General features: G+C 40.1%; 1 protein-coding gene across 1 annotated transcript in view; it reads left to right on the top strand.

Annotated features, from left to right (window-relative positions):
- COL9A1 (collagen type IX alpha 1 chain) overlaps positions 1-26020 on the top strand; it is a 187484-nt gene that overhangs the window by 153903 nt on the left and 7561 nt on the right. Inside the window, exons 31-36 of the mRNA XM_056563580.1 lie at positions 15656-15691; positions 15789-15833; positions 19849-19881; positions 23481-23627; positions 23760-23814; positions 24158-24346. Of these exons, the coding sequence (XP_056419555.1) occupies positions 15656-15691; positions 15789-15833; positions 19849-19881; positions 23481-23627; positions 23760-23814; positions 24158-24346 (505 nt within the window). The remainder of the gene's footprint in view (positions 1-15655; positions 15692-15788; positions 15834-19848; positions 19882-23480; positions 23628-23759; positions 23815-24157; positions 24347-26020) is intronic.

The following is a 26020-nucleotide window of genomic DNA, read 5'->3' as shown; positions in this document are numbered from 1 at the left end:
AGATGATTTCAGATGATGTCTCACCTGCTGGGGAATTCTCCTTCCCAGTCTGTGAATCTGACTGAGTCTGAGCAGAGAATACAGAACAATATCAAGGTAGAAAAAAAAAAATAATAAAAATAAAGGCAGGGGGTGGTTTATCATGATCGGGGCAGTGAACTGGGAGAATTATTAAATTTTACAAGATAATGAGAGGTACTCTTTATATGTGGGATTTGGCATATGCAGCCAAGCCATGTATATTAATAAGAATGGGGAAGGGTAGGAAGAAGGAGCGGTGAGGTGTGCCAAACCATGGCACTGCTTTGACTGCTGAACTCTTCTTTGACTCTTCAAGATATAAAGTGCAATTTTCTCTGTTTTGACACATCACAAAGATAGCATTAACTATATTGTACAAGCAGCCACAAGCAGTTCATATCATGTCTGAGCACTGACAGATTCCCTCTCACATGATTTCCCCATAGGTGGCCTCATGAGCTATGCCAAGAAATGAATACACATACCTCCAAATAAGAGTGAATGCTATTAGTCATGAACAGTGTACAACAGTCCCCAGCATGCCCTCACTTTCTTCCTCTATGCAGAGATGTGAGTTGTAGACCTAAAAATTATCAGAAATGTGGATAAACATGAAGCAAATCAATTGGCTTCACTATATAGGGCTGCAAGCGACTTCAGTAATAGCAGCCAGTAAATATGGTTGGAATAAGCTTCTAATACATCATAATTACATGACGTCTAATTGGGCAGCTGTTTCCTATACAGATAACGCATGAAGAGTAAAATACCTTTTATAGCAGTCATTTCAAAGATGTCAAATGTAAAATTTCTCTTTGAGAGAAATGATTTTTACATTACCGACTGATTTTATTTAGCCATTACAACAATAACAACTCAGTGGGTATATTTTTATCAGAGGTAAAATATTTAATATAGTCGATGTGCATTAGGGACATCCCCTGCTAGGAATCAAATTGAGAAGAGCCATAAAAACATATTAAGCTGATTTAGTTTACTTCAAAGAACCTGACTGTCCATTTGTTTCACATAAGATTTAGAAATGAAAGGTCATTTATGCTATATGTTTCCAATCTGAATGTATGAAGTTTTATCAGTAAATACATTTTATTGATGGCACACACCTTTTTGGCCCAGTAATTAAAATCTCTTTTCTGTGATATTGGGTTTGCACTCCAGTTATCAGCAAGGCATGTACAAGCCTCTGGTTAGATCAGGGTAATTCTTTCTTATAGATTATGTACAGTCACAAGGTGTCATTATATGTAGGTTCTAGTGTGGAAAAACACAGTTGTGAGCACTATTTAGCAAATATAAGGTTGGCGGCATATAAGGCCTACTACAGTTCAGCGTATTAAGATGGATTATTTTGTTGTTGTTGCACAGGTAACTAAAGGTAGCAATCAGATATGTACTATATCTGATCTAAATTAGTAATAGAAACATAGAATGTTTTGGCAGGTAAGAACCATTTGGCCCATCTAGTCTGCCCAGCATGCCAAATATTATAAATATGGCCCTATACAGGATCTTATATGAAGGATATCCTTATGCCTATCCCACGCATGCATGACCTCCTTCACTGTATTTGCATATTTGCAGCCACAACTTTTACAGAAAGGCTATTCCATGCATCCACTACTCTCTCATTAATGGTACCTGACTCATACAGTGCCGGATTGGTTTCCTTGTGCCCATCAGAAGCAATGATTGTGAGAGCCAACATGTACATGGCATTGAAACTGCAGTGCATCCATCAACAACTGTGTAGTATCTGTTCTTATCATTGTTAGAATTGGGGCATTGATTTAGGATTGATGCTGCATGGAGGGGGCAGGTGTACCAGGGCGTTCCGGGGATGGTTATGAGGAATCAGCTCGACGGCTGCCCCGATGTGACCTGTTTTCCTCCGGGTCTCACCATGAGGCTGAGAGGGTCTAGAGCCGAGGTGCTTTAGTGCCTCGAGGAGTGATGGCCCCTGAGGTGCCAAAATTCACTGGGTGTACTGGCTCACTGAGTGTAAGCACTGGCACCATGAACTCTTCACCTTAGGGCACTCATCTCTTGATTCCTGGCCTTCTGGCTAGGATCAGAGAAATTTTTTATAGATCCAGCAGGATGTACGGGCAGTATATCTGCGCACATTCACTTATTTATTTTTTGTCACTGTGTCACTTTTTGCGTGTTGTGTGTCCACAGGATTGTTAGGATGCAGCAGCTTTTCTGGGTGTCCCTCCTAGCGGTCTAGGGGAGGTGTGTGTGGCCATTAGGTTGTGCACTTCCCTGCAAAAACCCTGGGTACTCCTGCATGGGCAGGGAATCAACCGTTAACGGCTCTACGGGCAGATACCTTGGCTAACGCCAAGGGGGATGCCGGGAGCATTTGTAAACCCTTAGTAGCTTTGACGAAAAGGGACATCAAACCTGGAACCTTGCAGGTACCTTTTGGGCCGGAGGAGAAAGGTATGGTTTGTTGGGGGGCCTCCATCAAAAACTAACACAACGCCAATGAGAAAGTTATTCAGTAATATATGTAAACAATATGTTAATAGTAATTCCAGCTTGGAGTTTATGGTATACTGGCAGAATATATGTTTGATAGATGCAGATTGTACCACTTGGATCTAAATCTATGTGGAGAGTGAGGGTCTGCCAACTTGCATGGTAAGGCAGCTATTTATGTAACTCCTATAGAAGTGATTTGGCAGGTTTATGCACCTGTTCAGCCACTTCTCCATGTATTCTTCTCCTGGAGGACTGGTAGTTCAGGGGATTCTCTTTCTCCTCATGAAATTCTCCTCAAGAAATGTGACCCACATCTTTTAGACATTAAAGGGGTTGTTGTCAAAAGAAAAAACCTTGTGTATGGTGCTGGGCTGCTCTTTTTAAGCTGTAAGCTGGTATTACTGTTCATTAGATTTATGACACATTAGATAAGGCAGCAGTAAGCCCATTCTGTCAGAAACTACTGTGACTGAGAACGGCTTCCTGCTGTCTTATCTAATGAGTAATAAATCTAATTAGCAGTAATAGTAGCTCCACCTTTCCTTGCTGACAGGAGAGGATGGTGCAGGGATGAAATAGACTGCTTTCACAGCCTGTGATGTGACAGCTGAAAAGAGAACAACAGCTCGTATGGAAGATCTCTGTACAATGACTAATATCATTTTATTAGTAGGTTGTTCAGTCTGTAAAAAAAGGGCATAAGACATTCTTCAGATATATAAATGAAAAAAGGAAATTAAAACAAGGAATAACTAAATTAAAAACAAAGGAAGGAAGGTATTTAGTAGAAAATAAAGGGCTAGCGGACTGCCTTAAAGGGGTATTCCAGGAATATTTTTTATTTGACTATGCTACAGGGGCTGTAAAGTTAGTGTAGTTCATAATATAGTGTCTGTACTTGTGTGTGACGGTTTCTCACAATTCTTCTGTGATTTTCACCCCACTATTTATTTTTAACAGCATACAAAATGACTGTTGTCTCGAATTTTTCCCAGATTGCAATGCTGCCGAGACCTGACTCACTAGTCAGCTGATGACAGGAAGCCTGTCTGCTTCAATGGGTGGAGGGATCAGTCTGAAACTAATGCAACAGCTGTAGGCACCCTGATTGAATACCACAGGTCTTTTGTTTCAATGGGTGGGGTGGCTGATGTGTGGTAGGGAGGAAAATGGAATTGTGGGATTTGTAGTAAAAAAAAGAAAAGCCAAACAGGAAATACAAGTTCACAAACAGCTAGCCACAGTGTTATGGTAATCTCACAACATAGCCATTTAGTCCCAAGACAAGCACAGATCTTTCCTAAGCATGTCCATTACTGTCTGCCAGGTACGTACTAAAATTACCTTATGGTGGAGAACCCCTTTAATGAATACTTCTGTTCAGTTTTTACAGAAGAAAAATAAGGAAAAGGACCTCAATAAGGGAGGAAGACTAATGAATTGTTTGATGCATGTGTCTTTATAGAGTAAGACATTCTACATTTGCTGTATAAAGTTAAGACAAATAAGTCACAAGGGCCTGACGGAATACACCCAAAATTATTAAAAGGGCTTAACGGTGAACTAGCAAAACCATTAACAGATTTATTTAACCAATCAATGGTAACAGGAGTCTTCCCGGAAGATTGGAAATTAGCAATTGTCGTGCCCATTCACAAGAAAGGTAGTAGGTAGGAATCAAGCAACTATAGGTCAGTCATGTCTGACATCAATAGTGGGGAAATTAAAGGGGTTATCCACTATAAGGGGAGTTTAGTACATACCTGGCAGACAGTAATGGACATTCTTAGGAAGGATCTGTGCTTGTCTTGGGGATAAATAACTATGTTGTGAGATTACCATAATACTGTGACTAGCTTTTTGTAAAATTGTATTTCCTGTTTGACTTTACTTTTTTTTTACAACAAATCCCACAATTCCATTTTCCTCCCTCCCACACATCAGCCACCCCACCCATTGAAATATAAATGAGCTGCATCCATTCAAAAGACCTGTGGTTTTCAATCAGGGTGCCTACAGCTGTTGCATTAGTTTCAGATTGATCTCTCTCCCACCAAGCGATGGCTCCACCCATTGAAGCAGACAGGCTCCCTGTCATCAGCTGACTAGTGAGTCAGGTCTTGGCTGCATTGCAACCTGGGAAAAATCTGAGACAACAGTCATTTTGTATGCTGTTAAAAATAAATATTGGGGTGAAAATCACATAAGAATTGTGAGAAAACCGTCACACACAGGTGCAGACACTATATTATGAACTACACTAACTTTACAGCCCCTGTAGCATAGTCAAATAAAACAAAATCCTGGAATACTCCTTTAATGGAAACCCTACTAAAGGATAGGATTGTGAAACATCTAAAATCCCATGGATTGCAAGATGAAAAACAACATGGGTTTACTTCAGGGAGATCATGTCAAACAAATCTTATTGATTTTTTGATTGGGTGACTAAAATAATAGATGGCGGAGGGGCAGTAGACATCGCATATCTAGATTTTAGTAAGGCTTTTGACACTGTCCCAAATAGTAGACTAATAAATAAACTGTAGTCATTGAGCTTGGACTCCAATATTGTTGAGTGGATTAGGCAGTGGCTAAGTGACAGACAACAGACGGTTGTAGTCAATGGAGTATATTCAGAGCAAGGTCTTGTTACCAGTGGGGTACCTCAGGGAGCTGTACTGGGACCAATTTTGTTTAATATCTTCATTAGTGATATCGCAAAAGGTCTCAATGGTAAGGTATGTCTTTTTGCTGATGATACAATGATATGTAACAGGGTTGATGTTCCTGAAGGGATGAGCCAAATCGAAAAGGATTTAGGAAAACTAGAAGAATGGTCAGAACTCTGGCAACTGAAATTTAATGTGGATAAGTGCAAGATAATGCATCTGGGGTGTAAAAACCCAAAGGCAGAATGTAGAATATTTGACAGAGTCCTGACCTCAGTATCTGAGGAAAGGGATTTTGGAGTAATTATTTCAGAAGACTTAAAGGTAGGAAGACAATGTAATAGAGCAGCAGGAAACGCTAGCAGAATGCTTGGATGTATAGGGAGAGGTATAAGCAGTAGAAAGAGAGAAGTGCTCATGCCGCTGTACAGAACACTGGTGAGACCTCACTTGGGGTATTGTACGCAGTACTGGAGGCCATATCTCCAGAAGGATATAGATACTCTAGAGAGAGTTCAGAGAAGAGCTACTAAACTAGTACATGGATTGCAAGATAAAACTTACCAGGAAAGGTTAAATGACCTTAACATGTATAGCTTGGAAGAAAGAAGAGACAGAGGGGATATGATAAAGAATATTTTATTTACTCCTCTCAATCTTGCATTTTACTGCAGCTATGTTTTAACTTAAAGGGGTACTCCGGTGGAAAACTTTTTTTTTTTTTTTAAATCAACTGGTGCCAGAAAGTTAAACAGATATGTAAATTGCTTCTATTAAAAATTCTTAATTTTTCTAGTACTTGTTAGCTGCTGAATACTACAGAGGAAATTCTTTTCTTTTTTGAACACAGAGCACTCTGCTGACATCGTGGGGATTTTCTTCTACTGTGGACAGTTCTTAAAATGGACAGAGATGTCAGCAGAGAGCACTGTGGTCATGATGTCAGCAGAGAGCTCTGTGTTCCAAAAAGAAAAGAATTTCCTCTGTAGTATTCAGCAGCTAATAAGTACTAGAAGGATTAAAAAATTTTAATAGAAGTAATTTGCAAATCTGTTTAACTTTCTGGCACCAGTTGATTTAAAAAAAAAAAAAAAAAAAAATTCCACCGGAGTATCCCTTTAAGTTAAAACATAGCTGCAGTAAAATGCAAGATTGAGAGGAGTAAATAAAATATTCGCAGTCTGTGAGTCAATTCTTTATCTGTTATTAGCTATCAGCAAACTGATTAATTGATTTTAGGATTTGATTTTCTTGCTTTGAGCTTCAAAGTTGGTGAATCAATGTGGCCTTATCTAGTGAACAGTTGTGTATATGTGAACTGTAAATTACAAACGTGATGAATTGATCTGTTTACCAAGGATAGTTCTGGTCTGTTCATATTTGATGTCACTTTCCTGGGTGAATGACTTGTTCTATGTTAATGTATTTTAGCATTTGCAGCATCTAATTTAGGATGCATCATGTATAATGCTTTAGGTATTGTAGTATAATTTTATTTTGAGGGCTGAGACTATTGAAGGTACTTGAATTATCAATGGAATAAGCACGACTCGCTGACACCACTATCTACTAGGCCAATGTTTATTTAGATTCTTTGGGTATGCAAAGGGATCTCTTGTGTGATGAGCCAACTCCCTCTAAAGCAGCAGTGTCTTCTAAGCTTTTCAGAAGGGATTGCAGCAAAGAGACTGCTGTAGCTTTAAAGCAAAAAACACAGCTTAAGAAGAAAGATGATCAACATTAAGTATCCATGTCCACCCTAGCACATTTTATCAGATGGACATGTAGGTGGCACTATACTTACATTAATCTTTGAAAATCTGATCATATTATTTATTTTGTATTTAAAAATGAATAACAAATGTGTCAATACACAATGTTCAAAATTTCTGTCGAAACTTAAATAGGCACAGTCATTTGAACAATCATTGCATAGATCAATAGTAAAAGTTAATATATACTAGCTGAATACTAGTGTTGCTCACGAATATTCGCAATGCGAATTTTATTTGCGAATATCGCATATTCGCGAATTCGTGAATATTCGTGAATATAGCACTATATATATTCGTAATTATGAATATTGTTTTTTTTGTTTTTTTGTTTTTCACAGTACACATCACAGTGATCATCCCTCTATGCTTCCAGCTTGTGTGGTGTAAAGAAGGCTCTAATACTACTGTGTGAGACTGGTGTGCGAATTTTCGCATATCCGAAAATTTGCATATGCAAATTTTTGCATATGTTAATGTTCACATATGCAAATTTTTGCATACGCGAATTTGTTTAGCATATGCAAAAATAAAACGTGAATTTTACGAATATGCGAATTTAGCGAATATATGAGGAATATTCGTCCATATATTCGCTAAATATCGCGAATTCTAATATGGCCTATGCCGCTCAACACTACTGAATACCCGGCGCTGCCCTTTTTTTCCTCCCTTATCCAAGTGGAGGAGGAAAAGCAACAAAGGAGGAAGCTTTTGTCGTCATATCCCGTCCCTAAATTTTGACCCCATATGCCCTCCTCATATCCCGACCACAAATCTCCTCCTCATATTCTGACCTCATATCCTGTCCTCATATTTTGTTCTCATATCTCGTCCCCATATTCCGTCCTCATGTCTCGTCCTCGTATCCAGTCCCTATATCCAGACCTCATATCCCGTCCTCATTTCCCATCCCTATATCCCAACCTCATATCCCGACCTCATATCCCGTCCTCATATCCCGTCCTCATATCCCAACCTCATATCCCGTCCTCATATCCCGACCTCATACCCCGTTGCCATATCCCGTCCCCATGTACGGACCTCATATCCCGTCCTCATATCCTGACCTCGTATACCGTCCTCATATCTTTGACCTCATATCCTATCCTCATATCCCATCCTCATATCCCGTCCCCATAGCTAATCCTTATTTCTAATCCTCATATCCCATCTTCAGGTGGGGCTGCGTTGTGGTAAAGAATACATATATTGAAAACTGAATATAAAAGGAGTGTGGCTTAAAAGGTGTGTGTGTCTTTGTGAGATGGGACATGGCATGCAGAGAGTGTGTGGCTTACCAGCCTGACTGACACATTGACCAGTAGATGCAGAGTGCAGCTTGTGGAGTAAGGCACCAGAAGTCCTATATACTTGCATGGGACTTGAAACAAAAAACCCATCCTCCACATATTGGGGTAGGTTAGGGGTTAATTTAACTATTATAAATTTTTATTTGACATATAAGTAACATGTGACCAAGTATTATCGAAATATCTCCAGCTGTTTGGAAGTTATGCAGTAACATATATTTCCCATAGACTTGTATGAAGTCTGCCTTAGAATCTTAGAATCGGGACGTGCAGGTAGGCATCTTTCAAATCTATAGTAGCCATTAGATTGTTTTTCTTCAATAGGGCTACCACCGATCGGATTGTCTCCATTTTGAATAGCTTTTTTATGATAAACATGTTTTTAGCAAAGTCAAATCTATGACCAGCCTCCAGGTGCTATCTTTTTTGGGGACTGCAAATACTCTGGAGTATACTGCGTATCCCCTTTGGCCGGAAGGCATGGGCTCTAAGGCGCCTTTTTGAAGAAATTCGGTGATTAGCCAATCGGTTTGGAGGGAATTCTCTGAATTCCAAGGCATAACCTTTCGAGATAACAGACGTTACCCATGAGTCAGATGATGTTAGAGAACAGACTGATGAGAATTTCGATAGTCTGGCACCGACTTTGGGAACGGTAGAGTTGGCGTCCCCTCCAGCAGGAGTCTTTTTCTTAAATGAGGACTGATTGCATAGAAATAGACAGCAGTGTCAGTCCCACAAAGTTTCTCCTGTGTTGAGGTGAAGATCTGAATTGCTTCCTTCCTTGAAGAAAACAAAGCTTCTTGGCTGCATTCAGGAAGAACACACCTTTTTTTGTTACTCATTCCTTCTAGAATAGGGTTCAACTGTGAACCAAATAAATTACCCCCTTAAAAGGAAGAGAACAAAAACGATTTTTGGCTAGGGTATCACCTGACCATTCTTTGAGCCAGAGGGCTCTTCTGGCTGCTGTAGAACCAGCAATGATTTTTGAATTCAGACACATAATGTCCAAAGGAAAATCAGCCAAAAAAATCTGCGGTCAGCTTCATGTCAGGTAAATCCTTTAAAATATCTTCCCTCTGTATCCCCTCCTGGAGATCCCTGGTCAGGCGAGAAAGCCAAATCCGGAAAGCTCTACCAACTGATGGAGGCATTCTTTGGAGGCAACTGAGGCTTTACAGGACATGGCAGCAGCTGAATAGACTCTCTTTAAGGAACCTTCCACCCTTCTATCCATCTGATCTTTCAGGAATGAAGTGTCATCAGATGGGAACATAGATTTTTTAGAGAGTCTAGCCACTGCCAAGTCGACTTTGGGAATCGACTCCCATGCTTCTGAGCTCTCCGGATCCATTCTGTATGCAGCTTTAAATCTGGACCCCATGTCCGATTTTTTTCTGGCTTTTGCCACTCTTCCTTAATGAAGGATCCCAAAAGGGGTTGAGCAGGGAGGGAAAAATGGCCCGTTATTGGAAAATACAAATACTCTTTTTTTAGGCAGATTGTCTTCAGTGGGCTCACCCTCAACCGTCTTTTTAACCAATTTGAATAAAGACAGAATCTTTTCTTTTTTCAAAAGATAATAATCTTCTGGAGTCCGTCTTTCTGCCATAACATAGCTGGAGGATGAGGGCAATTCATCTTCCTCAGAGACTGAAGAGGCACTAGAAGAGACAGCTGGAGGTACTGCAGCTTTAGCAGGTTTGGAAGAAATTGCTTTTAGCTGATTGCAGAAGAACACAAACTGCAGATATCCAGATGGAAGTCATCAGGCAAGGGCTGACCGCATTGAAGGCATGATCTGTGATGTTTTTTTCTCCTCCTCTTCCTAGAGGAACGTTAGTACCTTCCATTCTAAATTATAAAGTAACATACTCTCAGTATGTGACAGAAAACTTTGCCCAAAAAAGAAAACAAGCTCAAGCTGAAGTAAAAGAATGCCGACCTCAGTAAGACAATCAAAAAAAATAAATAAATACCCACACAATATGGAATACAGAGATGTAATAAGGAACAGGCAAACCTGTTACATAGAACATAAGGGACATACCTGTAACGCTAGCAAGGAGACGCACCAGGCAGAGGCTGGACCTCTGTAAGGTATAGTGGTGAAATTAATACCTTTCATTCCATCCTGAAACCCTCACCGTCTGTGTTGCGTCATTCCCCTGTGCCCGGGAGCGCCGATGTTCATAACACGGAAGTGCATCATGAAACCGGAAGCCCACCAGTGCAGACAACCCAGGGAGCCAGCCAAGCAGATGCTAGCGAGTAGCGTGAGTACCATAGGCCACAATACAAAGCCCATAGCACCCTATACCTACCTTAACTGCCTGCATGCGCTTCCACAGATACCCTGGGAAGAGACATGCGCCAGGGTAAACTGGAAACCTGCGAATCTCACAGGCAGCGCCAGAAACCATAAAAGTAGTTAGAAACCCCCTACCAGGGCATGGCTGATCTGAAACTTCAGTGTGCCAAGTCACATAGTCTGTAGAACAGAAGAAAAAAACACATTGGCCCTGATTTATCAATCAGCCTGAAACCCTAATTGTCTATTTTTTCCCATAGCAACCAATCACAGCTCAACTTTCACTTTACAAGAGCTGGTTAAGATTCAAAAGTTGAGCTGTAATTGGTTGTTATGGGAAAAAACAGACTGATTGATAAATCTCCCCCATTGTATCTCTCTATCTTGGTGTTTTTATGCCCTGGAGGGCTTTGGTCCAGGTGTGCCTAATTGTTAAATTGTTTAATTACTTGATGAATTAATTGGTCACTTTCTTCTGTCCAGTAGGAAAAGGAAATGTATTAACCCTTTGTGTGCTGCCGAGGGACGAAATGGAATGGGCCTTTCTTCTGTTATCAACGCTCCCTGCTCCTAGACTCTTTCACTCCGAAAATTAGCTCAGCTTTGTCCTGTGTCTGAAAGACAAGCAATACAAGTCTATGGAGGGGCTTCTTTAGTTTACCATACTTCTGAGATTTTAAAGACTTTGCCATATGTAAATGATATCCTTATTAATGCATTTACTTCAATGCAGCAGTATCTATAGATATGCATTCTACACACAGTATACTTCAATGCTTACAGTTCATCTGGAAGCTTTACTGTATGAAACTTTGTAAATAGATATGCATATCCATTGGGGATTTAATTCTGCGAAATTTATATATTATAATTCCAATATTTCTCAGTAAGAATTCATTTAAGAATTATTATTAATCACATAGAACCACTAAGGGATGAACTAGCAGTAATCCTGCAGCCATATTCCCTTTTGGTATAATCAGGTCAATGGAGCTGTCAAGGAATATATGGAGCAAAAATGCAGAAAATGTCAGTTTAATAGAAAAAAGTTATTACTGCCTGCAGTGCGAGCCTCCAACTGCACATTTATGCTACTTTGTGGGTGCCATTGTAGTCTATAGCAAACAGCAGTTGGTTTACTAGACATCCACATATATATCTGACATGAATGGAAACACATTGGAGACTTCAGTCGTAAGTGGAGAACTTCATGTCTAGGTTTCCTCTGTAATGTGGGAATTGTTTGTGTGCACAGGCAGTGTTAAAGCTGGTAATAGGTGGCATATAAAATGATTGTGCTCCGAAAACAATGTGACATTCTTCCCAGTTGTGGGCCATCACTTTATGAATGAATAACAATGGGAAGTGGAACAGTTTCACCTGTATTTTATGTCAATTCTGGATCCTTTGCTATTTTCTTTGAAAATCCAGTGACATTAATGGGGAACATGAAGAAGCACAGGGTCTTTTCGACAGATTGCAAGGATGAGACTGGATAGTTGTGAAAGTTTTAACATCTTCATAGTGATGTCAAAACCATTTTCTTTACTGGAAATAAGAAGTACAAGAATAAAATCTCACTGAGGTTTAAACTTAAGAAAGTGATAGGAATTCAACAAAAGTATTTTATCCTTAAATAACGGGTAGATGTACTATGGGGGAGATTTATAATTGTTTTTAGAGCATTTTTTTTGTCTATGTTTTGGCGCTGTTCAGACGCAAGCAGCATATTTAGCGACTTTTATGTGTCTTTTGATATAGACAGTTTTACTCTTTTTGCCTACCTGTAGAATTTTTTTTTGACCATGCAGTGGTCACGTATCTATCATTTGCGACCTTTGTCAAAAGTCGCTATTTTGTGCGCAAAGGTACTTTTTCAGGCACAAAGCTACACCACCTACCAGTAGGCATGAGAATCACTTTTACCTTCCGCAATTTTACTTTTAACCTCTTGTGTAGAACAGCATCCCACTCCCCTTCTATGACACGTGCTCAGGGTCATAGCTGGGTCGCCCTGGCGGCTATCTTCCACCAGGACCCATCTCTGATGCCAGACATCACCTATCACGGTGATGCCCGGCTTTAACCCCTTAGACACCACATTTAAATTTGATTGTAGCGTCTAAAATGCAAGTAATAATGTCCAGGCAGCTATGTGAAAGTTAAAACACCTAACCTGCCAAATTCAGGACCCGGGAAAGTGTCTACTTCCCTCCCTCACAAGTGTCTAGAAAAAGTGTATGTGGTAGAGCTTTTCCCACCACAGCAGAGCTGCGCAAAATTCATCATCCTGCTGCACCTTCTTGATAAATAAGATGCACGCTAGTCAAACCCACCACCCAAATAAACGTGGGAAAATAGCTCTACCGTAGACATTTTTTTTTATAAATATGGGCCTATATGTGCAGTTAGTGAGTCCGGTAGGTAAGGGCACCCATTGCTATCATAAAGTGGTCTCCTACTGTCTATTTATATAAGAAAGAGTGGGCTACATACTGGTACTTGATAAAATTCAAGATCTTTCTTTTTTTTGTTTATTTAAGACATTCTGTAGCTTTTTTCATACAGCTAGGTATATAGACAAACTTCCTTGTTAGCAGAGATCTTAATATGCTAGTTGGGAGCCATCATGGTCTGACGCGATGTTTCGGGGGACCGCCCCCTTACTCATGCATGAGTATCCACACCTGGGCTGGAATAATTGTCTACACTAAGACTTTTTTCTATTCGAAGTCTCCTACTGTCTGAGTTACATAATTTCACGGTTTGATTTGTAAGATACAAAATGTACATCGTGTTATGATGGGTTATTAAGGAGCGAGATGCCCATATACTGTCCTTGCTCTAGTGCCCCCACCTGTCTACATCTAAACTGTGCCATAATAACAGTTTAATGAGCTAAACTAAACAGATTACACATTTAGAACTATATGGAAAAGATCTAACACTGTCCATGCTATTTTATTGCTTCAACTTATTGTACAATATTGTGTGTAATGAACACATAGTATGTGTATGCATATATTAGTAGTTATCCTGATGGCACTGTACAGTACTGAATTATATAATTTTCTTATTCCTCACTGTTTTTAAGATGTCTCCTTGCTGGTAACGGATGGTACCATTGTTAACTTTCATAGACTACGAACTCCTGGGTATTGGCCTAGTGCTATTTTATTCACAAATCTTAGCCTGACCATAGGGCTAATGACAAGAACTGATACCTTTTGTAGATGCTGTCAGTTTGGGTCATTGGATCTGTGAGCTGGGCAGGACTTATGGGCATAATATGCATGCAAAACAGTGTCCATATTTCATTCTTGTAATACTGGAGAAAGTTAGGAATTATGCAAATCTCTTCCATATCCTGACTCCAGAAAGATAGCACTTGCCTACACTGATACATAGTAGCAAACTGCTGCTTGCTGAAAGTAGGGGTACATTATAAAGGGGTTGGCCACCGTTTAGCATCTTAATGTAAATGATTAATATTTATAACTGTAAGGGGCTAACTCTCATATTGAAGCTCCGATGTGGCCTTGTCCTGTATAATTGTGTAGCTTTGTCCCCTTTGTCCCCTACTCCCTGTGTAGCTGACAGCTCATCTGTACATACATGGCTTCCTATGGGAGGAGCACGTGATAATACAAATCACTGTGCCCTATCCAAAGCCATACACTGCAGCACTGGTAAGCAGCAAGCACAGGCACAATAGAGTAGGCACAGTGACTGGCTTCACCAAAGGACAGTTGAGCCTTCCGGCCACTCAGCGGGATGGGGGGATTAGTGGGGGCAGAGCTAGATAATTATACAGAATGGAGCTGCAGTGGAACATTAATATAGGAGTAAGTTCCTTACTGTCATGATTCATTTGCATAAAGATGCTTAAAGGTGGCTAACCATTTTAAAAGACCTAATGGGAATTCCTAAGTATACTATAAAGAGCATCTGTCACCTCCACACAAGGTACAGAGCTGCACACCTCAACAGTCAGGGCATAAAGAGATAGGACAGAAAGTAGCGTTACTTACTGTGGCCTCAGTTTGTACTTATATTGAAATTAAGGGCTAATATTTAGTATATAGTATATGAAATGTTTTTGAGATTTATTATATTCATGTTATACAAGTTTTTTTTTTTTTTTTTTTTACAAAGGGAAATGTAATTTCTCTTTGTAATATTTAATGCCCAATAATATGTAAATGCTATATGAGCTTCATATGACCCTATTCTGGGATGAGATTACGGATTCTGTTTGCAGCATCACAACCGATGTCAGCTGTTTGCTTAGTGTCCGATCACGCGCCTTCTATGTAATTAGTTTGACAGGTCTTTTTTTATTTTAATTTATTTGCCTTAGTTTGTTTAATTTTCTATTACCTTTTCAAACCGTCTTGAAGTGTCTTCTATGCAGCTGCAAGGGAACGTGGGATTTGTAATAAAATTACATTTGTTTGATTTGCGGAATTTAGACTGTTGTAGCTTTAATCCAGCGCTGGCAATTCCTGACTGCACTGATTAGTAAACATATGCAAATACATGCTTAGAACATCTCCATGTAATTGTAGGATGCTTGGAATATTTTCAAAAGTAGCTTAACTCCCGGGATTTCATCCATTCATCTCAACCGAATCTTCTGATATTCTTACACTCCTTCTTGGTTCTTTTTATTTTTGTTTATTTGCATACAGTCAGGAAGAACCGTTTTCTGCATAAAACAAACATGGTAACCAAATACTGTTTAGCATGTTGTTTGCAGTCTACAACCTGTTAGCAAATACTCAAATTTGCCTAGTTGTGCCATACTGTATTTAGAAAACCATGTTTGCTATCAATTACGGGAAAGCTCCTAATGCGACATCATTATACTTAACACTGGATTGACACAAGACTAAATCTACAGAACCATTCTTGGGTTAGGCAGAACTAGCGGTATTGAATTCATCATACAAATTGAAGGTTTTAGCATACATTTGCATATGTGATTGAGTAATACAATATACACGATATGACCAGCCATTATCAAATTTTACTAAAGTATAATTTGTGTTCCTTTAGGGTGGTGTCGGAGAGACTGGACCTAAGGGAGAGCAGGTGAGCTTTGTGTTTGGAAAATGTTATAATGATGTAAATATTGATGTTTTATGTTGATTTGTGACATATGGTTCTAAATGTATGATGTGTAATGCAGGGTGGAGCGGGAGAAGAAGGAATTGGTGGAGATAAAGGTGACCAGGTAAATAGAATCTATTTATCATCTATCCACCTATCTCTCTTCTCTCAAATCTATCTATCAATCATCTATCTACAGTATCTATCTTTCTAAAGAGCTTTGCTTTTTGTTCAAGAAGTATATGAAGTTTGAGGTCTTTGTATTGTCAGTGACCTTTCTGTGGTGTTTTTCTGTTTGGCCTGTGTGAAATCTGGGCCAGGGGGTTTTGTTAAGAATAATGATGGAGATACATAAAACTGGCAGTGCAAGAAATCTGGTGCAACATACACAAAAATACTGGCTTACAAAAACCCTATTTTCAATGTGTTATGGGCACTTTTTAGACTCCCTTGTAACTCATGTGACAAGGGGGACTGACTTACCAGAAAAATGGTATGTTTTCAATGAAAATGGTTGTGGCTTAATTGCGTCAATAGTGGGCCACATATTTTTGGCATGAAAAGCCAAAAAAGACTGGACAGTCTAAAGATGTGAAAGATTTATCAATCAGCCCGAGCCTCTGATATACATCTGGCACATTCAGTATATAACCATGTATATAAACCGGCTGAAAAAAGCCTCACAAACAGTTTGCAAATCAGTGTTTTTTCTTTTTCTACACATGATTTTTGAAGCATAGGTGTTGTTCTGAAGTTTTCTTTTATTTCAGGCATGTTTTTTTAAGGTCCAAATGTGAGCTTTTAGGTGGAACTGCTCTAAAAAATAACATGTCACTTCTTATTTTCAGCCATGTTTTCGTACTGTTTGGAACCAAAGTCAAAGGGAGCTGGAAAGCACACATTTTTTAGATGTTTTTTGGGGCATTTTTGAGCCTTGTTTTGGGAATTTTTTCTGCTCTTGTGAGCATACCCTTAGGTTTTTCTAGACAACGTATGTATAAATCATGGACAGACATAATTTTTTATAGACAAATAGGAAAACCATAAAAATTCATAAATATTCAGCCCAGAATAGAATTTAAAACACAATAACTTGCACAAACTCCTTCAGCTTTTAAGAAATTCATGGACACATGAATTTTGTTTATGGACAGTAGAAAATATACCCTGTTTCCAGGGGTCAAGTCCTGGGAAAAAAATTGTTGGAACTCACCCTAGGTTTCAACTTAAAGGGGTTCTAGACATCTTATACCCTATCCAAAGGATAGGGGATAAGATGTCTGATACCAGGGGTCCTGCCGCTGGGGACCCCCACATTCTCCCTTCTGCTCACGATGTTCATTTAGAGCGTTGGGTGCCGCGCCAGAGGCTTATGATGTCACGGTCACGGCCCCTCAATGCAAGTCTATGGGAGGGGGCGTGACGGCCGTCACGCCCCCTCTCATAGACTTGCATTGAGGGGGCATTACTGTGACGTCACGAGCCTCTACCCTGCATCACCAGTCATCCGGCACGGAGCGAAGTTTGCTCCGTGCACCGGATGTCTGGAGTGCCGCAGCTGAGATCGCGGGGGTCACCAACAGCGGGACCCCCGCGATCAGACATCTTATCCCCTATCCTTTGGATAGGGGATAAGATGTCTAGGGGCGGAGTAACCCTTTAAGGGCTGGTCCTGCAGGACTCCTGCTAATGGGAACTGCGTTCCTGCTGTGGAGAAAATGCAGGAACTCCATTCCCACGAGTTCCAGCAGCACTTGAGCCCTGCCTGTTTCTAAGAGCTGGTGAAGAATTTATGGATGGTCGGCAACCCTCCTGGTAGCAGGGGTGTCTCACTAGGAGCACATCGGACAAAAAAGGAGTCACCTCATCCTCACCACTTCTGTGGTGACGTGACCTGACCATCCGTGGTGGCTATCTGTTTCGAGTGTGCCTGTCCCTCCCATGCCCTGGCTGGCTGGCCCATGCTATGCCTTACTATCCCCCATGTGCTCAGTGACCATTGCATACTCTACTGTGACATCACTGTGCATATTAACCCTGTATTGTGATGTCACTGTGCATATTAACCTAGTACTGATAGTCACAGTACAGGGTTAATATGCACAGTGACATCACAGTACTAAGGATACTATACCAAGTGTTTTTGTTTATAGTTCATTTTTATTATCACTTGCATGTCTTTTGTTCATAGGGGCCTCATGTTGTCCTTTTTCATGAAACACTGCTTGCTTCTGTCTTTCACGTAGTCCAGGCAGTGGACCACCAACTGTTGCAAAACTACAATTTACAGCATGCTGGGAGTTGTAGTTTTGTAACAGCTGGAGGACCACCGTTTGGAGAACACTGATGTAGTCTATATTGCAAGGTATAAGTTGCAAGGGATGACATAAAGTCAGGAGCCAGTTGTGTTCAGTGGTTGTTGTTCCTAGACAAATCTTTTTTTTACCTATCTCTATCTATCTATCCTCTGTCATACCTGTCATATATAGTATTTACCTTTTAAACCGAAACAAATAAAATGTGAATTTTCTCTTATTTTATGATAAGTTTATGTACTGTATGTCACTCAATAAGAGCGTGACATTACCATATAGGCACATTTTTACAGCATTCAGGAAAAACATATAGATTCAGCAATAACATATAGATAATAGGTTCCTACAGAGCGCAGTAATTGAGAGACATATAGCTGCTGGAAACAGCCACTTCTCACTCTCAGTAATGGGGGGGTTGTACATTTGCTGTATTCATGAATGAGTGATCTGATGACTTTGCAGAATGCTGCATATATAGAAATTTCAGCTCACATGATACTTTGAGAGCACGCATAGCTAGTATAAGTCTAATGGTGAATATTACAATGATGGCAGGCACCAATAGATAAACATTTCAGACAACCTAGAGCTCATCAATCATTTTTTTTTCTTTGCTTTATTTAAAAGGTTTTCCAGACTTTTTATATTGATATCCTATCCTTAGCATTGGTCATTAATATGAGATTTAATTGTAGCAATTTAATTCATGTGTAACTTTTGTATCTTATGTGCATTTTATTGTAATTTGGGTATATATATATATTCATCCTATACATTCCTCCGTGTTTCCCTGAAAATAAGCCATACCCCGAAAGTAAGCCCTAGTAAGCCCAGGATTATCAGGGTGGGCTGCAATATAAGCCCTACCCCGAAAATAAGACCTAGACCAGGGGTAATCAAATGGCGGACCTGGGTCCTGCCCCCGGCTGCTAAGCAACAGAAGGAGGTCCCGCCGCCGCCGAGAGCTGCAGCTTCCGTACAGTATGAAGGTGGGGAAGTGCTGGTCTCCGCTGGGGATGAAATGTGTAAGGTACTGTAGTTTATTATGGCGGTGGGGGGCACTGTAGTAGTGGGGAGGACAACTGGGAAAGGGGAGGATGGGGGGCTGTAGCAGTGTGGAAGATGGGGGGTGGGTGCTGCATCCTCCACACTGCTACAGCCCCCCATCCTCCACACTCCCACAGTCCCCCATCCTCCACACTCCCACAGCCCCCATCCTCCACACTGCTACGGCCCCCCATCCTCCCATAGCCCCCCATCCTCCACACTCCTGCAGCCCCCCCATCAATAAATAAGCCCTACCCTGAAAATAAGCCCTAGTGTGTTTTTTGGGACTAAAATTAATATAAGACCCGGTCTTATTTTCGGAGAAACACGGTAGAAAACAGTGATTCTTAAACTGTAAGGCTTTCCCCCATGGTGAGACGGTCCCCTGTTGTGGACCAGGAATAACTTTTAAGGCAGTAGTGATGGTAACCTGACTGCCTTGTCTGCATAGATATTAATATTATAACATTTTTGCCAGTAGAAGTACTGCTCAAAATCCTGAAAAGACATATGAATGGTACATATATGCTACCCTCGTATAATAGTGAGTAGTAGGGCAGTAGCAGTCTCATATATAACAAAACAGTTTCCATATAATGGAATGGAATGTGTGTAACTCGGGTCACCAAAATGTATTTTGGTGTATTTATCTATAATGTGTGTATATGACCAATGTAGCAATATGACATTACACAGGTAATTTATGATCTTTAGAAAGCTCCCAGAACAACATATTTCATATATTTACTGTCTTTATTTCATTTTTTATTTATTTAGGGTGACAATGGAAATCTAGGCGCAAAGGGATCAGTAAGTTATTAATGCTCTAAGGAATTAACTAAGGAAATAACAGAGTATATGGCACACTCCAAATGTATTACAGTCCCTCAACATATGATGGTAATCCATTCCAAACGGACCATCGTTTGTTGAAACCATCACATGTTGAGGGATCCGTGCAATGTAAAGTATAGGACAGTGGTCTACAACCTGCGGACCTCCAGATGTTGCAAAACTACAACACCCAGCATGCCCGGACAGCCGTTGGCTGTCCGGGCATGCTGGGTGTTGTAGTTTTGCAACATCTGGAGGTCTGCAGGTTGTAGACCACTGTGAGAGGAAGTTGTACTCACCTGTCCCCGCCGCTCCGGACCATCACCACTCGTCACCGCTGCCCGGGATGTCGCCGTCCATCGCTGTCGCCGCGTCCCCGAAGTGTCCCCGACGCTCCGGTAAGGCCTCTTCTTCCCCGGCATCCGCGCGCTCTGTCGCCGCCATCACGTTGCTACGCACGCCGCTCCTATTGGATGACGGGACGGCGTGCGCAGCGACGTGATGACGTCGATGGAGAGCGCCGATGATGCAGAGGATCCCGAAGAGGACCTGCCGGAGCCCCAAAGACAGGTAAGTGATCGTCAGCAAAGGGCATGGGGCACCGTAAACAGCTATCCGGCGGCAGCTGAAGCAGTCTGTGCTGCCGGATAGCCGTTTATGCGATTGCCCCAACATACAAAAGCATCGTATGTTGATGCTGCCTTCAACATCGCATGTTGAAATTATTGTATGTCGGGGCCATCGTAGGTCGGGGGGTCACTGTATGTGCTTTAGACACTTGATATGCCTTCCTCAATGGTGCCTTCCCACCAATCACATGTATCATTTATTTACGGGATAGATGATACATGTTAAATTAATGGGAGCCTCACTGCAAAACACCCCAAAATTGCTAAAATGGTGTCATTGGGTCCTCTATACATGACGTGCATTATTACCACAAAACTTCGTGAAACAGAAGTAGAGTGCTGCTCTTGGCTGCTACTTTCACTTTCATACTCCAATGGGTATGAGATGAGGCGGAATTTACAAGATATTTTACATAGGAGTTGGGGGAACAATATATGCCATACATGAATGAGATGTAGTTTTAATCTAATGAATAACACATTTCTAGAAACTTATTGACATCATAAAATATTTGAACAGATTTTTTGAAAAGATCCTGAAAAAAAGTTTTTATTGCCTCCTTGATATTCTGGGAGCTCCATCTGTTTGTGACATAATGTATCTCTATTATTTACTCTCTGTAGTAATAAGTGGGAGGATTTCATCGTAATCTTATGTTTCAGATGTAACCCAAATTTTACATCTCTTCATCATTTACTTGTATCAAAATCTGTACAGTAAGTGGATGTGTATTAGGCATAGCAGGTAGAATATGTAGCGGTAGTTGTTTTTATCACCATTATTATTGAGTGCACTATTCTGGGATGCTTTTCATCCTATAATGATTTTAGGACTCCTTAGATATACCATTCCAATGTGGTCACATATTATATGCCATTTTCATCCCACACTATTGGGGAGATTTATCAAAACCTGTCCAGAGGAAAAGTTGCTGGGTTGCCCATAGCAACCAATCAGATTGCTTCTTTCATTTTTGAAAAGGCCTGTGAAAAATGAAAGAAGTGATCTGATTGGTTGCTATGGGCAACTCAGCAACTTTTCCTCTGGACAGGTTTTGATAAATCTCCCCCTTAGTGCCTTCTTATGGGACTAAAGTGGCGTGTTACGACAAGGCAAAGTATTCTACACCCCTATTGAGGCTCTCTATAGCCCAGAAATAGCCGAACCGAATTTTTCCGGAAAATTCGGCGACTCGGCCAAATCGAATTATTAAAAAATTATCTCATTTCTAATGCTAATATTCATTTAGTATTCACATATTACATGCCTTTTCTTATATACAGTACAAGTGCTAACTGATTTTTCTCATGTATGACTGTATATTATCTGTATTTTAATTGAAAATGGAACACTTATTGTTTGTACCTACCTATAAATATAAAGAATAATGAAACAAAATCTGGGGTTAACATGTGTTTTTATCTTTACTGACCACAAAGTGAATGATAAATACATACAGTACTCAAAGGGAATGTTTGCCCATGAAAACAATTTTTAAATATTAAAATGCATGTTTAATATCGTAGTATGTTTTTTTTTTAGCCCATATAATGTGCATGCACCCTCACTGTGTCACCTGTTACATTTCACACAGCTGCATCCATGCTGTTCATTACTGTAACTAGGTCATCTGATCAACAGCCTGACGCACAGAATGTCACAGCGATTAATGTGTCCTCGGTCAGCTGACTTCCTGTGAACTACAGGATGACACTTTCACGTACCAGATCCCCTTCCATCCCTCCCAGATCCATCACTATGGGATCACAATACTTAGTAGATGTGTACCTCACCTCATTTTCCCGAAATCTCAGCAAAAGAATGGTATTTTATTACAATTGGGCAAATCACAGCAAAATCATGGCCAAGTTACAGTAACAATACTACAACAATGTGGTAAAATTGCAATGTTTGACCATAGCCTCAAGAATTCAAATCTTCACATGTAAAATCACTTTTGCCTAATGGGAATGTTTCTCTAAAAAAAAGAAAACTTTGAATAAGAATTAGCTTTCCTGCAGTGACAAGACTCTACCCTGTCTCTCTGCAAAGCCAAAAACGTTATGGGAAATGTGGGCAGAATTCAATATGGCTGACCATGAATACCACTTCAGCTAAATCAAGGCATACACAAGAACCTCTATATTATTTTCTAATAATAGTATGCTGTACAAAAAAAAAAAAATTCCCAGAGTGCTTTTTAAATTGGAGCTGGCACTCTTTCATACATTCCGCTCTATAAACACTATTTAGACATAAAGAAACATTAAGATGTATCAGCTATCTACAGGATTTGTGATAAGCATCTGATGGGTGTGTGGGTCTGACCAATGGGAGGTTCCTTGTCTATATAGGAGAATGGAGCTGCAGTTTAGCATGCTGAGGAGCAGTTCAGCTACTGCTTTATTTACTCATTGTTGGACTGTCTGAGAAAACCATGTTCTGTACTGGGCAGTACCATAGCTAGTAGCTAGAGCATCAACATACATGCTTAACTGCTACTTCATTCACACTGGGAGAAAAGGAACCCCTGTTGTCATGATTGGTGGGGGTGCCAGCAGTCAGACCCCCTACCAATCAGATACTTATCACATATCCTGTAGACAGTCTATACATTTTAATGTTTATATCTATCGAGGGCAATCAGCTAGTTATCACCCATCCCGTAAATAGTGATGGTTTTATCTTTGGATAATACCTATAAGATGTAAACAAACTAAAAAATAAGACATTCTGCAGCAAACACTTTGGTTGAGTAACTGAGGATTCCAAATATTTGCACATTTTAGTATATGTATATATCGAACCATATCAATAAATAGTGGTCACCACTCACGGTACTACGATTTTTAGTCCATAATCACTGTATTTCCATGTAGGGTTTTAAACATTTGTAATGCATATATTTTTCCTGTACAAATTGAAATATACCTCTTTGTGCATAGACTGGAAGTCCTGGAGAGCCTGGTAATCGTGGGCCAGAAGGCGGTCGTGGTCTACCAGGTGTAGAAGGTCCTCAAGGTTCCTTGGGTCCTCGTGGTATGCAAGGCGAACAAGGTGCACCTGGGTTACCAGGAAGCCAGGGCCCCGCAGTAAGTGATTATTTTTGCTCTTATATTACACATCTTTTGCTTTTAGATATTAAAAGGTATCTTCTTGTTGTATTACTATAACTTTTACTATTACTATAACTTTTTATTTGCTTCACTTCTTTCAATTCATAGGGTAGAGAACCAACAGATCAGCATATCAAACAAGTCTGTATGAGAGTTTTGCAAGGTACGTAGAGTCTTACAGTTAAACCAAACATGCCCCCTATATACTGTACAAATTCATACACAAAAATGGGCAAGCAAATTAGTAGTTATTAGTATCTTATAATTTACGATTTTGATGTTTTTTTTTCATGTAATGTGTGCACTGATGGCAGATTTTGAATAGATTCTAATAGAACCCATTATTAGACAAAACACACACTTTTTTTTCATACTTATATTACACTTGTTTTCAATTTGCAGTGTGTGAACCCAGCCTGAATATGCAAGTGATTTTTGTGTCCATTCCTGAAAACAATGAGAAATTATTGTATGACACCTTTTTGCTTTACATCTTTGTTTAACAGAACAGTTAGCAAACTTGGCAGCTAGTTTACGAAGGCCGGAATCTGGAGCAGTTGGTTTACCAGGACGACCAGGCCCACCAGGACCACCTGGTTCACCAGGAGATAATGGTGTTCCTGGACATGTTGGTGCAAGAGGTCTTCCTGGGCTAAAAGGTCCTTCAGGAGAAATTGGTCTTAAGGGTCCAAAAGGTAAGAAATTTAATTATTAACTCTCCATAGACCTCGTCTCATGTACCTTTTGGTTTCCCATCAGGTCTCCTACTTTACTAATAATGTTTCATTCATAGCCTTTAACATGGCCATTTCATTATGGCATTATGTTTTCCAAGCAAGTTCAACAGATGTACAGATATGTTTATCCCGATTTATGCCTCAGCTTAGTAAAGAAAAGATGTAATAAACATAACAAGGAAATCAGCTGGACATTACAGAGGTGTTTTTTTCCCTCTGTTTCTCAGCCTGAGCAAAGTGACAAGGAATTCTTAACAGAATAGAAAAAAAAACCCTGTCTTGCAGCATTATAAAAGTGTAATTTGTGCGCTCGGTTGCTTTTAATTATTTCTAGTGGAGGAGTCAAATTGATATTAGCACAATCTTTAGAAACATACTACTTCAGTCAGTGGAAATTACTATCCTATGACTGATCGTGGTGGTATGTCATTATATAATAGAAGTCTTCCAGGGTTATTCAAGAAAATAAACACGTTTAAAACAAAGCTCTTTAACACATATTGTTAATTTCAGCAAGGTTATTTATTAGCTGTTTAACGGCATTATCCTGGGGGTTTCTCCCTGCTACTTGAATATGCACACACTACATCTATGTTAAATATCTAGAATGATTATTACAATGCACCTGTTGCCTAGTAACATTGACAATCTGCCAAGGGCATCACAAGCAGTTACTAGAATGATTTTTTTTTAGAACCTATTACCTGTTCAACTGGGCTAGCAAATTTCCACGGCTCTTTGTGCCTGCAAAATCATATTTTGCTGTAAAAGTGTTGCCATATTAATTCATGTTTATTCATAACTGGTATACTAAACTCAGTGTACTACAGTAGTCATTTCCTATCCATGTGCAGGTATAAAACTAAACAGCCACCCTATCATAAATAGTTGCTGTGTGTACCGCCATATGATGTCTAACCACTTAATGACCGCTGATACATCGTTTTACGGCGGTTATTAAAGGCACTCTTGCGGCTCTCCTTTGCAGGTATCGCTCGGTCAACAATATGATAGCCAAGCTCCTACTGTAACTACCAGGAGTTGAGAAACCACAGCCCCAGGTAGATTAACCCTTCACATGCCGAGGTCAAATCATGACCGTGGCATGTGAAGATCATCTGTGTGCCTCTAACCTGCAGCAGTGGCCCTGGTTCCTGCAATCCCCAGCCATGGGTTTTATCTCAGCTGGGGGTCTTGTGAAAGCCCCAAGCTTGCCATAGGTGACTGTGTACCCGACAGTGCTGTGTTGCATGCCCAGGTACATTGTCTGTTTGCACTATGCTGAAAGGCAGAATGCACCGCACTAATATACTAGTGCAGTGTAATCTACCGGTGATCTGTTGATCGTTGTCAATCCCCTAGTGGGACTAGTAAAAAGTCTAAATAAAATGTACATACAATAAAGAGTTAATCAAATTCAATCAATGATATATATGAATCCCAAAATAGTGGCATTAAAAATTAACACATGTCCCACAAAATACAATGGAATTCATGTCAAGATAAACTCATGGATCTCCTGGGTCCCCTTACCAAGATACTTGACTTAGCAGAGGAATCCTCTGCTTCAAATGAACCCGTTAATGCGGAGGTGCTATTAGGATGGGCACAACGTGCTTTTTGTTTCTTCGG

Source organism: Hyla sarda, chromosome 3 (assembly GCF_029499605.1).
Source record: "Hyla sarda isolate aHylSar1 chromosome 3, aHylSar1.hap1, whole genome shotgun sequence".
Taxonomy (NCBI): Eukaryota; Metazoa; Chordata; class Amphibia; order Anura; family Hylidae; genus Hyla; species Hyla sarda.
This window is presented reverse-complemented; position numbering and strand designations above follow the sequence as displayed.